Source organism: Calliopsis andreniformis, chromosome 12 (assembly GCF_051401765.1).
Source record: "Calliopsis andreniformis isolate RMS-2024a chromosome 12, iyCalAndr_principal, whole genome shotgun sequence".
Classification (NCBI taxonomy): Eukaryota; Metazoa; Arthropoda; class Insecta; order Hymenoptera; family Andrenidae; genus Calliopsis; species Calliopsis andreniformis.
Genome location: NC_135073.1, coordinates 14753661 through 14769472, shown reverse-complemented (window position 1 = coordinate 14769472; position 15812 = coordinate 14753661). Strand labels below are relative to the sequence as shown.

The following is a 15812-nucleotide window of genomic DNA, read 5'->3' as shown; positions in this document are numbered from 1 at the left end:
GATATTTATAGTCTTCCTATTTAACGATGCTCTAATATGCTATTTACATATTGTTAGTTCCTTAAAAATTTTCCAATTTTTAATTATTAAGCAGGAATTTGTAAATATCTTTTATTGTTGTATTAAGAAATATATGGCTAAGATAATACCTGTATGAATTTTGTATATTTAATATATGCATGTCAATGCACTCATGTGAACATCACTTTGCATAAAAATATACACAATACAAAGTTTGTCAGAGTTTGAGGTAAATGAACTTCCAAAGTGTAAATAAATAAACTATAATGTATTTCAAAAGTGATTTATTACAATTAATTTTCATCTCTAATTTACATAGACTGTAAAACTTATATGCTGATGATTTGTTGCTCTAGAGATTTAATAATTTTATCGTGAATACAACTTACAATATAACTTACAGAAAATTATGTGTACATATTGTTAATGCTAGAAGGTAACATTAAATATAGTCACTAATATATTTAAAATATCACATACTCCATTTCAAATATTTTACAAGAAAAATATCCTGAAACAAAATATGTAAAGATCATAAGAATTTTTTTTAACAAGATTATATTTTTATTAAAATTATAAACTGTTTTATTACCTATGCAGTAGTGGTGGTGGTAGTAGCAGTTGTAGTAGTAGTGAGGGGAACGTCATCATCTAAAGAATCATCCTTGCTATGTTCATGTAACAAAACGTATTCTCTAGAGCTAAATCCAAACCGTACGACATCCCTTTCTAATAATTCATGAAATCTTCTTGGTTCTAATTTTACATTATTTACAAATGTACCATTCGCAGACTCTAGATCTATAAGATATGGGCGAATTCTTCTACCTTCACCGCCACCTTCTCTTTGAAAAGATACCAAACGGTATTGTAAAACAGCATGTTGCTTGGAACACGAAGGATGATCCAAAGGAATATCTGCTATTTTGCGGTCTCTGCCCATCAAATACGCTGACTGTCTATGAACATACAATGTAGGTAGTGCTTTCTCTCCCTTGAAGGGATATAATCTCCATCTGCGTTTAGGTTTTCTAGCATCCGATGGTTCAGCATATTTGATAACTACTCCATTTACAGTGTTCGTGTCTTCTGTCAGTTTACCAGATAACTCAAAGTTTGGCTTCTCTTTTTCTTGCGGTTTTGGTTTAGACTCTGTCTTTACAGTTGGTTTACCCCATTCTGGTGAGGGTTCATTCTTCATCTTCATCTCCTCAAAATTAGTCCTTCTGTCTTTATTTGCAACATCGTGTTTCCTATAGTCTTGAGTTGCATCTCTGTGCTTTTTACCTTTATCTTCGTAATCTCTGTATCTTGAGCGAGTGTCTTCTCTTCTCATAGGAGATCTCTCATACCTTCTTTTACCATTTTGTCTCTCATCATCTCTCCTTGGATGATCATGTCGACTATCCCTATATTCTCTATCCCGTTCACGGTGTAATCTATCACGATGCATATCATTATTGTCTCTTCTTACTTCTCTGCTAAATTTGTGAACGTCCCTACCTTCTCTGCCATCTCTATAAACTCTACTCTTGCTGGCCAATTCCTTTCTCGATCGTTTGTCTTGGTTAGGACTCTCTTCGCGCCTGTGCTTGCGCTTTTTCCGTAACTTTTCGTGACGGCTGTCGTCACTGCTTTCCGAGTTGCTGCTGGACATTTTCACGTTTTCATCAATCGAATTTCTCGAAAGTAATGTGTAATTACACGTTTAACATTTTGATACGTACTAACGCTAACGCAAGATAACCTATAAGAAAAAAGAAATAGCTCGTTATAAATAATCAGTGTAAAGTTATTCAAATATAATATATAAGATGTAGTAATTTATTCAATCAATGCTTACACGCTTTCTGATTCTTGCTTGAATGTCTTGTTATGCTTTAAAGCTTCGTAAAAACACAAAGCAGTCGTCAATGCACGCTACACGAAATACCGCCATTTGTAGCAAACTTAAAGTGACGAATAATGTATATGCAAACTTAATTTAATATGGATATACTCAAATAATTGAAGTTTCAATAGTAATAATAGTAAAATAGAATTTGTAAAATAGATATTTTACAGTCTATTTTAAATTATTATTAGAGATAATTTAAGAAGAAATACATATTAAGTGTTTAAGCTTTGTAGTTGACATTTCAATCAAGTGTACAGTGTTTTTAGAAAGTTCAAATAATAGTTGGATTGTATTTTCTCAATACACGTGCGCAGAACTTTCTCAAAACTTAATTAATGTTTTAATTGAATCGTATTATAACTTCCGATTCTTCAAAAAAAAATATTTTTTATGCATGCACTTCCGGTGTAGGATATCAGAGGGAAACAAGGTAAACAATTTAATCGTACAAAAGAATTGCGTTTATTTTTGTATAAAAAAGTATAAAATCAGTAGATATGTACATAATAATACATAATTAAAATATCTACAAGGTTGCTTATAGTTTTATGTCCTTTACCTCTCTTAAACATTGTTTCGTTTTCGTTGTAATTCTATGATAAACGATGTGGGATGACAGAACGTTTTACGTGTTATGTCCAAACTTGGCACGCTAACACATTTTCTCTGTTGTTTTTTAACATTTCGCTATGTTATGCCGTAGGGTTCGTGCAATACAACTTAGTGCGATGGGAAACTGGAGTCATCGAAGGAATCAGTACTATCGGAATTACTTTCTGCAGCGTCTACGAAGGCCGTAGATAAGTCACCCGAGAGTTTGCTCACGGTCTGCGAAACTACATCATACATGAAGATCTCCTTCTCGCCTCCATTCGTGTCTTTCGGCCTGTAACATTGTGGAATCAATTAATCCCTTAAGTAAGTAAAAGGCTTTTATAAATATTCAGTTAGCGCGAGGTGTATACTGAAGGTTGATGGTCTCTGCAGATTTAGAGTCTCAGAATTAGTGGTACTAAAGGAAACGTAGTGGTTTCATTTCAAAAAATAAGGAGAAAATGTAGAATAAGTTTTGGAGAAAATTGACTCTGAATTTCAGTCGAGTATGTACAATTTTAGTGAACTCGAAGTTGTTAAAATTCAAACTCCACTAATTTTGGGATATCTCTCGTATTCACGATATTCGATAGCTATCGAGTTTCAAAAATTGGAAATATGTATATATCTACTTAAAAAAGAGCGTTAGAAGCCGATGAAAGTGAAGGCAGTCGATCTCAACTCGTTACCATAAATGCACGCGGAAGCAAATTAAAGCGTTCGTGGGATATCGCGACGTAGAAAAATATGCCTCGTTATAGGATAATTGCGCGCGTCGTTTGAATCAAGCGGGTGAGTTAACGAAGGTAAACGACTATAAGCAAGCGTGATTTAGTTATGGCATCGACGCGCGTTTACCACTTACATGGTTACCAGTAGCACCACAGACTGTTTTTGCGGCTCGGTGCGGCTCTCCTGTTCCAGCCACTTCTTGTAGTTCTCCGCGCTCGGCTTTTTCACCAGTTGCTTCAGAGTGTCGCCAGCGAGAAACTTGACAGCCTGGACATCGCTGACCCGTCTGCCTTGTCTCGACTCGATCTCCTTCTCTTCTTGAAAGTTATAGTCGACAGGTGCCAGAACGACCACGTTAGAGATCTTCCGACCGCTCAGCTGAGGCACGTCCGGTATAGGGAAGGAAGCACCGCTCACTTTGAGCGGTAGATAACGATTGTATTGAGCCTCGTCCCTCGGTCCCACGGTCACGGGATCCAGCCTAGTAGCGTCGTCGCGTATGTGCTGATCCGCCAGCGCCTGGCCTTGCTCCGTATTCGGATCGAAGCGTACTACTTTCATCTCCACGCCTCCCGGGCGCAAGGTGGCCTGCTCGAACTTAGTCGAGCTACCAGCAGCCGTCTTCTTCGTCAGAGCGACTGAAGAAGACGCGGTCGCGATGTCTGCCGTTTTCGGCTTCTTCACGATGGACGGTACTGGTTCGCTCGCGGCTACAGCGGAAGCGCCTCCGGCGCCATAGAAATTCACCAACGCTTCGGGCGGTAATTTCTCGATTGGTATGTCGCCGACCTTGTCGTAATCCAGTATCTGTATATCAGCGTTTCCCAAAATACCAGAACTCAGCAGCTGCTCCCTGATATCGTCGGGAACCTCTTCAGGCAGGTTTGCAATGTTCTCTCTGATCTTCGCCTCTTTCTTCGGGGAAAGAGTTGTCGTTGTCGTTGGCGCCTCCGTGGTCGTCGTAGTTGTTGTCGTGGTAGTTGAAGGAGTTGTGCTTGAAATATATGGCCTGACAGTGGATATTGCGTTGAAGTCTTCCGTGTTGGTAACTGGAGTCGCGTAAATCTTCTGGGAAGGATTTGTGTTAATTGCGGAGAAAGATGGACGTCCCCAGATGGATGATCTCTGAGATGACGGTGGGAACCGCTGCTGCTGTGGCTGAGGGGGTTGTTGTTGAGGAGTCTGATGGTTCTGGGAGAAGAATCCTTGTTGTTGGTTTTGGTAGATCTGTTGCTTCGTGTTCAGGTGTTGATCGTTTATGAATTGGCTGGAAGGAGTCCTTAGAATCGGTAGACTTTCTGGCGATGGATTGGGTGGTTGGATAGTAGCGTACTGGGTTTGAGGCTGCTCTTGAAATCCTGTTGGTGTAAGGACGGGGCTAGGTGGGAAAGGGCCTGGGTGAAGAGGGTTTTCTCGAATGGCATAGTGTTGCTCCAATTTCGGAACAGCTTTAAAGATCTCTCCTCCAGGTTTCTGAAGTTGAGGCTGAACCGATAGCTGCGGTATACTTTGCACCGATTGCGGCTGACTATACTTCAACTGAGATCGATACTGCTGTTCTTGCAACAGTTTCTGTTCCTGTTCCTGCTTCCTCCTTCGTTGCTCTTGTAATCTCTGTTGCTCTTGCACTCGTTGTTGCTCCTGTAGCCTCTGCTGTTCCTGCAACCTCTGTTGCTCCTGTATTCTCTGTTGCTCTTGCAACCTCTGATGATCTTGTTGCCTCTGCTGCTCATGGTGCCTCTGCTGTTCCAGCAACCTCTGTTGCTCTATATGCCTCTGCTGTTCCACTTGCCTCTGTTGCTCCAAGAACCTCTGATGTTCCTGAAGCCTCTGCTGCTCATGTTGCCTCTGGTGTTCACGATGCTTCAACAATTCCTGCTGCCTACGTTGCTCGTGATATCTCTGTTTCTCCAGCTCCTGTTGCTTATACAGCGGCAAAGACTGCTGAGCCTGCTGCTCTCCATTAAAGGGACTTCCCTGATTCACCGATAGCCCTGCGTTCTGTATCTGCACGCTCTGATGAGAAACCGAGAGCGTAGGAGGAAATCCTGGTTGTTGCGGGTGATTGATGTTCACGCGGTGAGGAGGGCCGAAGCTGTTGAACGGCGCGCGTTGCTGCACTTCCGGCAAGCCTTGGATCGTTATTGGCAGCCGTTGGGGCCTCGGCAACGGGTTTCTCGCCTGTGGCGGCGATGGAAACGGCGATTGTTGTTGCAAGAAATTTACAGGCGGTTGTTGCGGCAGTTGCTGCAATGCCTGCTGCTGGGGAAACGGGCTCGCGATCCTCTGTTGCGGAAACGCCGCCGGCACTCTTTGAAGCACCGGTTGAATCGGCTGGTAGGGGCCGTGTTGCCGTTTCGGGGAACCTGGGGCAATGGAGGTGGGCTTGGCGTGCTGGGTAGGCGGTGTCTCCAGGTCGCTGCGTTTGTTGTGATTGTTCGGTGGCACTTGTTCCGTGCCAAAGGTGACGCGGATACCGCTAGATCCCGAGTGGTACACTTCGCTGTCGGGTCGTATGATCGCCCTGAGAGTCGTGGAAGGCTCTGACGGTGCTGGCGTCGCTGTATGGACAGGTTCTTCCGGGTAAGGCGCCGCGTTATCCGGCTTGATCTCCTCGTGCTCCTCGACAGGTGTCAGCGCGGGCACAGGCGGGTCGTAAACGACACGGGGCTTGTCCCCGTAACCCTTCTTCTTCTCATACTTCACGTAGAACACTTGTATGGGCTCTTTCGTGGGCCTCGGTGTTGGGGGCGGAGACGGAGGTACTGGGGTTGGTAGAGATTCGTTGGATTCCTTGATGATTATTTCGATGATAGGCTCTGGTTCAGTAGGGTAGTAATTCAGAGGACCCTCCTCGTAGAGATCGTCGCTCTTGGAGCTCGCCAGAGGATTGTAGAGTGGGTCTCTCTGGGAATATTGAACGATCGGTTCCATCTGAACCGCGTAAGGTGGCGGTCTGGCTCCTCTCCTTGGGTAGAATGCCACCTGTTGTCTCTTATCGCGGCTTTTCGAGGACTCATCTTTGGCAAAGGTCGCGACCCCGAAGGTCGCTGCTAGTATGACGATCTGGAAAGACGAGAGGGCGTTGGTGCTTCGGGTGGAGGCGAATCGACCGAGGCGGATTCCCCGTACGACTGCAAACGTGTTTATAGAAACAAACGGTCTCGCGTGTGGTTAACCGAGTGACCCGATTAATAACGAGAAGAAACATCCTGTAAGACCTTATGAGGCCGATCGATTGGTATTCTAGCGTCGCCGAATGGACAGTTACTGGTACCTTGATAAGCGATTCCCAGCCGCGATCGTGTTCCCGATATGGCGAGGCCGAGTTACAGCACGCGTCGGATATAGGATGTTTCTCGCGTTTAAATTGCGTGGTTAGAACAGAAATTCTCGCCGGTCGCTTCACATGGCCATGGAGAAAGAAGGAGAGAGAATTTAGGTTTTAGATTCACGGCGTGCGCGTTTCACCTCGAGAATTCGGTGACTCTCCTAAAGCGGGGACTTCTTAATATTCTTTGAACAAAAAGGAAACCCGTTTCCCAGCGAACGCGATCGCAATGGAATTTACTTGCACGGTTTTAATATTGAACGTCTACCCAATTAATCAACTCCCCGATGGCGTAGATTTCTTTCTTCTTCTCAAAATTTCTGTGCCACACATAGAATAATCTATCATAGGAATTATTTACTTATTAAACATACAGAAACGCGTCGCTAATTCGATATACTTTCCCTGGCCAAGTAGCCGAAGGCGATACGGTGACTGATTACAAATGATAGAACTCCGCGTCGAACGTTTCCCGTAGCCACGAAACGAGACACGCTTATTACGATGAAAGTACAAGCGAGCACCTTCTCCTAAATGAGATCTATCTATCCTGTTAACAGCAACACTAGCGGGAATTTCTCCAGAGTTGAAGACACTGGAACCAAGACGATCTCTCGCATAATTACCAGTTTTAGGAATCGCATGGCGTGGCCAGATCGGTCTCTCGAAGGGCCTCTCCTGTCCGATGGTCAAAGTCACACTTCACCGACTTCACGTGCGTTACTTTATCGAGGGTGGCTAACTCGCGATCGGCAACATGATAACCATCCAGGACCGGGCATGTACTGAACGATATTGAATGGAGCTTCGCATGGGTACTGAGGTACAGATTGGGCCCAGAGGCCCGTTTCTCCCTACCAGATGCCACCACCACTGGACTCTTCAAGAAGCTCCTCTCTAATATCGAATACGGTGGGGCACCTTTCTCTGGCTGGTGCTACCGTACACGTTTGTGGCTAGTGGAAGGCAACGCTGAAGTCGATGCCGTGCAGGACATACAGACGTGGTGGCTTGAGACGAGAAGGAAAAAAAGGAACGACGTTCGTAGCACACGAAGAGACCACGGGAAGGGGAAGGGGAAGTGAGCAAAGTCGTTGTCGACTTTCTTTAAATCCGTCTACCGATCGAAAGGAAAGGAAGATGATTATATTAACCGGGCAGCCTCACTTTTCTGCTGACCTCCAAGGCCTATCGAAACCGAAACCTACCTTTCTTCTAGGAGAAGGCCGTGTCCGCGGCTGGCATGGCACTCATCGAATTATTCGGTGAAAGACTGCCGCTTTATTAAACACAGCAACGCGCTCAACCGATCGCCGGCATGCACTTATCATTACTTTCGCTAAAGCCTTATAGCGGTTCCAAGCGAATGATTTCTCGGGAACGAATCATTTCCTGCGTGTGTCTAATGACCTTTTCCTCTATGACGATAAGCAGAATTCCGTGAGTCTTTCTTTTGATTTATGGGTTCAAGTTTCATAGCTTGGTAGTCTCTATCTCTGTCCCATCTTCTCATTAATAGTACCTAAATTTATCTTTTTTTAAACTCTCCACATATTTCAGAATAATTAATTTAACCTGTTACATAATTTTCAGTTTATGACAGCAAATATTAATTATTGTGACAGTCTAATAACCAGTGAGAATCTGCATAATTGCTCCATTAAAGAACTTAGCTTCGTTAGCGTTGATCTCTAAATGAACATCACTGTCGCATTTCTCTTTTCTCACCGTGACGAAATTGCCCCAGAGATTTTCCAGCAAGTTCGACCGCTGCAAAAAGATCGCGTGCACTGTTTTCCGTAAATCGCGTTCAGCTGCTGTGAAAGGCAGAAATCTAGTATACCAGTTAAATGAGGATGACCTGGTAAAACCCTTCGTTGCAAAAGCTCTCGTGATGCAAAGTTCTCATACTTGCGTAACACGCATACTAAACTGATCTATCACGCAGCTATGTAAGCCTGTGCTAGTGATATGCCTCGGTCTTCCTGGTCCTCCTTAAGACTCACACTTGAACTTTACAGACGTAGGCTGTACAAAAGAACCGCAACGAGCGTTTTCTCCTTACGTATGAAAGTTTACTCGGGGGTTTTTCAGCTTAAACATAAGAGTATTGGCATTTGTCAAACCGAATGGACCAGTGTCCAGTACGTTGCCCGAGGGAGATGAGCGTTTGGCGAATAACGCACTGTTGGGACTCGACGTCGCTCGTCCTACTTGGAAACTTTCACTTACGTTGGCGTAAGAGGTCCAAATAACCACCGAGAGATTCGAACATGATGAGCAAAGAGTCCATTCGAACGGTCAGCGATTTCGAACTGTACGGTCGCATCATTGGCAAGGAGGATCGAAAAAAGAAACTGGTTTCCCGTGGAATAATTTACTTGGTTCTTGACACCGAAACATGGGACAGAGTCCTAATAACCATTCGTTTCACAAAATCCACGAACTGTGGCAAATTGTGCGCGATCTTCGAGAGTTGATGACTGTGTTTGCAACGACCGAGAATGGATTAATAAAGTAGGTGTAAAAAGACAGCCTTATTATAACGTTTAGCAATAATTGCGACAGCCGTTTGTGAAACAACGCTCTAGAACGGATTGCACGAATTTCAGTCGCCCAGTTCTCATGAAAGTCCGAGACATAGAACGGCAGATGATACGGTTCTCCTACGACCGTAGTGTTTGTAGGTATATAGTCCTCGGAGAGCAGTGCGCTCATGAGCAATAACGTAACTGTTGAAGAGTGAAAGTACTGTAAAGTGGGACACCGCGGGAATAGCATCCGATCTTTTAATTAATAAATAAAGCAAGCGAACGGTTCTCATTTTCCCTGTCTTTTGTATTGAAACAACGGAAGATGCGTGCTTCGACCTTGGCCGATGCATTAGAATTTCGGATCGCATTGTGATTGAGTCATGCTCGTCCTTCGACGATTCTCACTACTTTAAAATTTTCTTTGTTTAAAAAATTTGTGTTACGACATTTAGCTGTGCTTTATAATATATGGATAATTCAGTATGCTCGGTTTCACTGTTAACTTTCCTTCAAGCAAGCTTTATTTTATTGACACGTATTGCTACGTTATATAATTGGATAGTATGTACAGACGGTGTTAAACAAAAAGTATCTTTAATCGACGTTATGCTTGCTGTACTTTCTATTTCTGTCGTAGAGAGTAGATTTTGAAATATTAAGTAGCGTGATGTTTCGCGAATATTGATGGGACGAGGGCTTTTGAACAATAATAGCTAGGAACTATTTCATATGCATTTATGAAAATGATTACTTCCGCATAATTGCGTGAAAAAAATTGGATTATAGAATTTCGAATGTTGTTAGATAGGAGGCAGGCTGTAGCGTAAGTCAAATTTTCGCGGTCATTTTGTACAATGATGGCCGCACCTACTGACACTCGGTGCACATGTAAAGTCTGCACAAGAATCCGTCTACAGATCGAACAAATATTTCGCGTTCTAGATATATACGGTTGGCTATTAAACTCCTATGTCGTGGTACGTAACATAACATCTTGCACCTGCGTTTCATTACCGGATTACAGTGTCGTATTCGTTCGGTTGCATTTCAGCATGCACAGTATGCCCTACAGATCTGTGTAATTTGAACACTTAATCTGTGTTGTTACTTCCTCCAAGTAGTGATTTCGATCAAATATAGAAGCTGCTTCTATTTCCTACTGCAGGACGTTTTCGAAAACAAATTGTGGGAAAAATTACCGGAAAGCTGGAAGCTAGCATTGCATGACACATCTCCTCAAGAGTTTGGTGAATGGTTGTCAGGTGACATCTCGTGGTGAGTGCTGATACTACACCATTTAAAATTGTGATTTGCATGCTTTTATATATTTTTAATTGTATTGCAGTACACGTGTCTGGCCGCTGTCGTTAATTACACTTCGTCAAGTGACTAATATTCTGCAGATCAATAGAAATCATGACGATCCTGACAGCATTTTGTCTTGCGAATCAAAGAAAGCAGGAGCAAATAATAATAATAATGAGAAGTTTGAGGAGGGTAGAAAAGATGTGTTCCAGGATTTACAGTCTGAGGATAATAGAATTAATAATTTGTTCTCTAAACACATAAAAAAGAAAAAGAGATATGAGATACAAGAAATAGCTGAAGTAATGCTTTAGCTTTATTCAGTATACATATTTATCTATGTTTTATACATTGTAAACATTTATAGGTGTGTTCAGACTGTGCCTATAAATCCAATTGCAAGTGTATCGTCGATATTGGTTCTGGTATGGGTCACTTAGCTCGTATCTTAGCCTTTCAATATGGATTATGTGTTACCTGTATTGAACAGGACTGTACACTGTTGCAACAAGCTAGGTAGAGTTCTCGTAATAAGGTATTAATGTTACAAATAATAATTAAATGCTTATTACAGGAAATGGGATCAAGAGTTGCTGAAGTCTATAAAGAAATTGTTACCCAATTTTTGTGGAGAATGTCCACAGCATTTTACAGCAAAATTAGAGTCATCAAATTTAGTTGAATCAGAATTGATTGACCATTTGCAACATTTATTTCGGAATGGTTTTGATTTGAGCGATAGTGATATTAAATTTGGTCTTGTGGGACTTCATCCTTGCGGAGACTTAGCTCCATTATTATTGAGGCTTTATTCTTCTACAGATGAAGCTAAATTTATTTGTATCGTAGGATGTTGTTACATGAAGTTAACTTTGAAGTTTGTATATTTTTTAAAACATTTATTTTTATCAAGCTTTTCATCTTGTATAACGTAATTGTATTTTTAGGTCAGAAATAAGTGGATTAATGGGTTATCCACTTAGCAAGTACCTGTTACTACATAAGAATCATACATTAACTTATACAGCTTTAGAAGTGGCTTGTCATGCTATTGAAAAATATTGTGATAAGTTGAAAACTGGAAACTATGATGATTTAATAGTTAAGTGATCCAATAAATACATGTACGGTTTTATATTGTTACTAAGTGAGGTAATTTCTTTTTTAGGTCCACACATACAGAGCAGCTCTAGAAACAATTTTAATTAAAAAAAGTGAAAAACTGCGGCACAGTCAGTTGAGAAATATTAAAGTATCAAAAGGAATGACATTTCAACAGTTGAGTGTTTCTGACTTTAATCAAGGTTTAAATAATTGACAATAATGTAAAAATTATTTTATGTTTCAGGTACTGTGCCACAGCCACGTCACACTTCGACGCTCATTTACAACCACAACATTCCGATATTAACAATGAAGAAATTACTGGCTATTTGAATCGATGGCAACAAATCATACTATTCGGATCATTAAGAATGATGTTGGCACCATTGGTCGAAACGATCGTACTGTTCGATAGATTTCTATTCTTATCCGAAAAAAGTCTATCGCCAACACTGAAACCAGTATTCGACAGCAGACTATCTCCCCGAAATTTAGTGCTCATCTCTAGAAAAAATAATTAACCAATTAATATCAAAATATCTTCCAATGAATTCCATCTCAGACCTCTCCAATGGAAAGCCTCCCGCTCGCAGTTCCCGCGTCCACGAATCAAAGTCGCCCAAGCAAAACCTGTGCCTTTGATTGGACAATATTATCTAATTACAACTGTTGACGAACGATGCATTTTACTTTCCTCTCCCGCGACCGAAGCCTCTAAACCCAGTAAGAGATCAATTTCCAAATAACCATACAATCAAACCATTTCCATCTCTCTGAAATAAAACTCACAATAGCGTTCCTCCAGTTAGCCACGAAGGTTGCAGGAGTGGGCCACAGCCAATGAAGAGGCAGCTCCTACCGCGGGCGGCGCGTGCGCGCGATTCCGCCTTAAGGATTCGTCGGTGTTCGAGTCGCGGCGTCGGTAGGTAGCGCTGCGGTGGCCGGCTACTTGGCTCGAGGCAGAGACGTTCCTCTCCAGCAACATCGAGATCCAGTTTCCCTTAAGCCGCTCTCGCGCGTTTGTCTGTTCTCGTCGCGTTCGCGTCGTGTCCTACCGATTATTTTCTCCTTCCTCCCCCCCTCCCCCGCCCGCGCACGAGATCGTCGACACGGTATAGAGAGCCGCGCGGTATACACACGGACGTGTCGTCGCAGCACCGAGTGTCCCGCTTGAAAAAAAAAGTAATCGCCCGGTGCCCGAGACCAGGATGGCGTTCAACGGAGACGGACCACACTCGAAGAGGCAGCGACTCGAGGAATCCGGTCACAGGGTGAGTAAGTTCACAGAAACGCTCCGACGAGGGTATATCCGGTCGTGTTCAGTGCGTGTGTGTGTTTTCTTTCTCCCCGCGAGGGATCGAACCTCTCTCTCGCCAGTTTACGTCCAGCCGTCCATCGGCCGCGTAGCTGATTTCCGTCGCGGCGCAAAACGCAGCCCGTGGAAGGCGTACTGGGGCGAACGCGTGCGTTTCGGCGTGTCGCGGCGAGAGATTTACAACCCGCGAGGCGTACGGGGCAGCGGAGGGGGGAAAGTCGCCATTTATCCGGTCGCTTTTACCCGTATCACCGCCACCGCGTCGAAACAATGGGCGATGCGCGCGCTCTCGAAAGGAGATTGTCTCGTGTCGCGGTGTCGCGTCGCGTTTAATACGAAACGCCCGTGACGGCGTTCCCTCGGCCACCTTGCTACTAAGCCCGTGCATTTCGCCAGCAACCTGTTATATATCTCTCTATGGACGGTGTGCCTGCGTGCCTCGTTTCTGGTGCTTGTGCGCGCCCCTGCGTCCTTCCCTACGGTTTCGGGATCGTCGTCGACGACGCCGCCGTCGCCACCGTCGTTCGTCGAGAAGGACCGGCTCCATATCGTCGTTATTGGCGACGGCTGGTGCGCGAGGATGCACGGTCAAAACAAACCCCCTGAGGTGAACCGGGGTCGATAATTTCCATTCGCGTTATCAGCGCGAGACGAGGCGTTGTCGCGATGCCCGCCGCCTGCGATCACCTCGATCAGCCAGTTTCGTCTTTGCACCGCGGCCCATGAGTTATTGGGAGATACCGATCGGGGTTTTAACAACGGAGTAGCGGCCGTGCGAGTACCGCGGACTAGAGATATATAGAGGAGCCGACGGCGCCTATGCCCTTGTCAAAACGTTTCTTTGGAGCGGCCTTTTCGTGCTGAGATCGATTCCTGCCTGTACTCGGTTAAGATTCTATATTAACCGAATGTATCCGGCGAGGGTCTCGAAGGTACGAGAAAACACACATTGGTACTTGCGTCTTGATGGCGCGGCGTATGCTTTTTCTTTTGTACCAAATTGTTCGTATTGCTTTGGTGCAACAAGGTGTATCGACGCGCTCGAAAACGAGCCTTGCTTTCGGAGTAGGTACACGTGCTTTTGTGACGTGACTTCGATCATTTCGAGTGTGTTTCTACTGTCGTACGCGGCATTCGAAATTTAGTTTTACTTCGAGAGTGTAGAAATATAGTAATTAAGGGGATCGGTATAACAAAGCTCGGGGCAATTACAATCGTGTGAATTGTTTATAATTTTATTCGATCGTGTGATTCAATCAGAATACAATCATTAAACTGTCATTAAAGGTATTAGCATACGCTATGTGCATTCATGAATAAGAAACCGGGTGCAATGTATTCTCGCTTAGGTGAATCAGTAGTTCAAAGTTCTGACCTGGAAATTGATAATCCGCGATGCGATTGTTTTGCTTTGTAAACTTTTTGTATGGAGCTATAGTTTGCACGCGTGTTATCGCCGCGTGAACGAGCGCTCAGTCGCCTTGAACGATTCGTGAAATCATTGTAAGGTAAAAGTTACACACGCCGTGCAGGAAAGGTCATTGTCACGTCAACTACTTCGCGGCCTTCGTTCCACGGTCGCTAGCATTGCATACGGCTGAGAAACACATGCCACGGATGATGTAACTCTGGCCGTAATACGTTACATATGCGTATAATATAACATTAATATTTTCGTTTTATGTGCGTCGACGCACCTTGAACCAGATATTGAACTTTCGCTTCTTTCCTTGTGTATGTTACTCCATGAAGTCAACAACCCCCTCGCTTGGCATTAAGAGAGCAATGACATTGGAGTAACGTAGACATTAAGTATAATTTCATTGACATTTACGCGATAGTATGATTGATTAATTTCTGTTTCTGTTTACTATGATTACTATGTGCTGCTATTATTAGCATTGCTGTGGTTGATCTTTACTTACTACTTGGAGAATCATTCCTCTTCGTTTTAAGCGTTTTATTAATGGAATTTTAATATACATAGTTATGCTATCACATGCTATAACGATCTTACAGCTAGACTACGATATTTTTACTGGCTCCATTTTTGTAATTAAGTTTGTCATAGTAGACTATTACAGCAATGCTGTAATTGTAGCATGGTTCCATTATAGTACATTTATTTGTGGCTTATAGTATTACTTCACATTATTCTATATTATATATTCTCAATGGTGTTAGGTACTATAGTAGATAATAATATAATATACCATACAAGGTCACAACATTCATATACATTACACACATGTATATCAAACACTATCATTACTTCATAATCTGTATGGCAGAACACTGTAGATACTAATATTCCAAGAAACTCACGAGTCACTTTATATGAAAATCATACATTATGAGTCTCCCTGCTTGCTTTTCGAAAGAACCCTGTTTCATTTATGAAGGATCGATCTCCATAAGGTCAACGTTACGACCAACTTCCAAGCAACTCCATGATAACGGAAGCCGTGGTTATGGCTAGTCTATAGGTCACTATTAAAATATGTATCGACACGTTTCCAAGCCTCGGCTCGTATGTATACCGTGTCCCATTCGGCGGATCGAGTGATACGTATAAAGTCATCGAGCATAGTTAACGAGAAAACGTTTCCATTTACGTTACGACAGGCGAGGATTTCTTGTTCCCTCGCAGACCGTTTCAATTTGCTTCCCGTCGTATCTGACGGAAAAAGGGCGGCCACTAGAATCGCTGTTAATGTTAATTAAGTTGCTACGACCAGAGACGAATCCACGTAACCGGAATATCAATGCGTCCACCTTTGCCGCGGCCACCCTTTGCCATGTCGCGTATAATGCATACAGATGCCAGGCAATCTCTCGATTTCGGTCGCTGTTCTATTCTCACTCTGGATCAATTCGATTCGTCGTATATTTTCGAAAAATTGTCATCGTGCTCGGTCGTTTGACGATTTCTAACACGTGAGATCAAAGCGTTTCGCCTGTCCCCCCTCTTCGCCCATG

General features: G+C 43.3%; 4 protein-coding genes and 1 long non-coding RNA gene across 7 annotated transcripts in view; 2 read left to right on the top strand and 3 right to left on the bottom strand.

Moving 5' to 3' along the window:
- Positions 1-288: 288 nt before the first annotated feature.
- On the bottom strand, positions 289-1976 carry LOC143185570 (uncharacterized). The gene is made up of 3 exons (XM_076388691.1): positions 1867-1976; positions 614-1768; positions 289-532 (listed from the first exon to the last, which is right to left on the bottom strand). The coding sequence occupies exon 2, from the start codon at positions 1676-1678 to the stop codon at positions 614-616; it is 1065 nt and encodes a 354-aa protein (XP_076244806.1). The 5' UTR covers positions 1679-1768; positions 1867-1976; the 3' UTR covers positions 289-532.
- Positions 1977-2461: 485 nt separating this feature from the next.
- LOC143185764 (uncharacterized) lies at positions 2462-7219 on the bottom strand. Its single transcript, XM_076389006.1, has 3 exons — positions 7202-7219; positions 3378-6310; positions 2462-2804 (listed from the first exon to the last, which is right to left on the bottom strand). Exons 1-3 carry the CDS (start codon positions 7217-7219, stop codon positions 2639-2641), a joined length of 3117 nt encoding a protein of 1038 aa, XP_076245121.1. The 3' UTR covers positions 2462-2638.
- Positions 7220-9966: 2747 nt separating this feature from the next.
- LOC143186048 (methyltransferase-like protein 25B) lies at positions 9967-12196 on the top strand. Its single transcript, XM_076389428.1, has 8 exons — positions 9967-10086; positions 10275-10384; positions 10455-10716; positions 10782-10930; positions 10989-11291; positions 11362-11515; positions 11583-11692; positions 11763-12196. The coding sequence occupies exons 1-8, from the start codon at positions 9967-9969 to the stop codon at positions 12037-12039; spliced, it is 1485 nt and encodes a 494-aa protein (XP_076245543.1). The 3' UTR covers positions 12040-12196.
- LOC143186050 (uncharacterized) lies at positions 11486-12584 on the bottom strand. Of its 2 annotated transcripts, XR_013002991.1 has the most exons (3): positions 12308-12584; positions 12083-12232; positions 11486-12022 (listed from the first exon to the last, which is right to left on the bottom strand). It is a non-coding gene; the product is annotated as an uncharacterized LOC143186050 (long non-coding RNA). The 2 variants fall into 2 exon arrangements; XR_013002992.1 differs by having other exon boundaries at positions 11486-12232.
- A 15-nt stretch (positions 12585-12599) lies between these two features.
- Positions 12600-15812, top strand: part of Sm (heterogeneous nuclear ribonucleoprotein L) — a 125616-nt gene continuing 122403 nt past the window's right edge. For both annotated transcript variants that reach the window (XM_076389429.1, XM_076389430.1), the window contains exon 1: positions 12600-12789. In XM_076389429.1, the coding sequence (XP_076245544.1) occupies positions 12727-12789 (63 nt within the window). In that variant the 5' untranslated portion in view covers positions 12600-12726. The remainder of the gene's footprint in view (positions 12790-15812) is intronic.

What these genes read in the sequence shown, in the direction of transcription:
- LOC143185570 (XM_076388691.1), bottom strand. Translation starts at nt 1,678, where the DNA reads ATGTCCAGCAGCAACTCGGAAAGCAGTGACGACAGCCGTCACGAAAAG.
- LOC143185764 (XM_076389006.1), bottom strand. An exon ending in GTGGTGCTACTGGTAACCAT is followed by an intron (nt 2,805 to 3,377) that starts GTAAGTGGTAAA and finishes ACAATGTTACAG; the next exon opens with GCCGAAAGACACGAATGGAG.
- LOC143186048 (XM_076389428.1), top strand. Translation starts at nt 9,967, where the DNA reads ATGGCCGCACCTACTGACACTCGGTGCACATGTAAAGTCTGCACAAGA. An exon ending in TACATGAAGTTAACTTTGAA is followed by an intron (nt 11,292 to 11,361) that starts GTTTGTATATTT and finishes TTGTATTTTTAG; the next exon opens with GTCAGAAATAAGTGGATTAA. An exon ending in GAAACTATGATGATTTAATA is followed by an intron (nt 11,516 to 11,582) that starts GTTAAGTGATCC and finishes TTTCTTTTTTAG; the next exon opens with GTCCACACATACAGAGCAGC.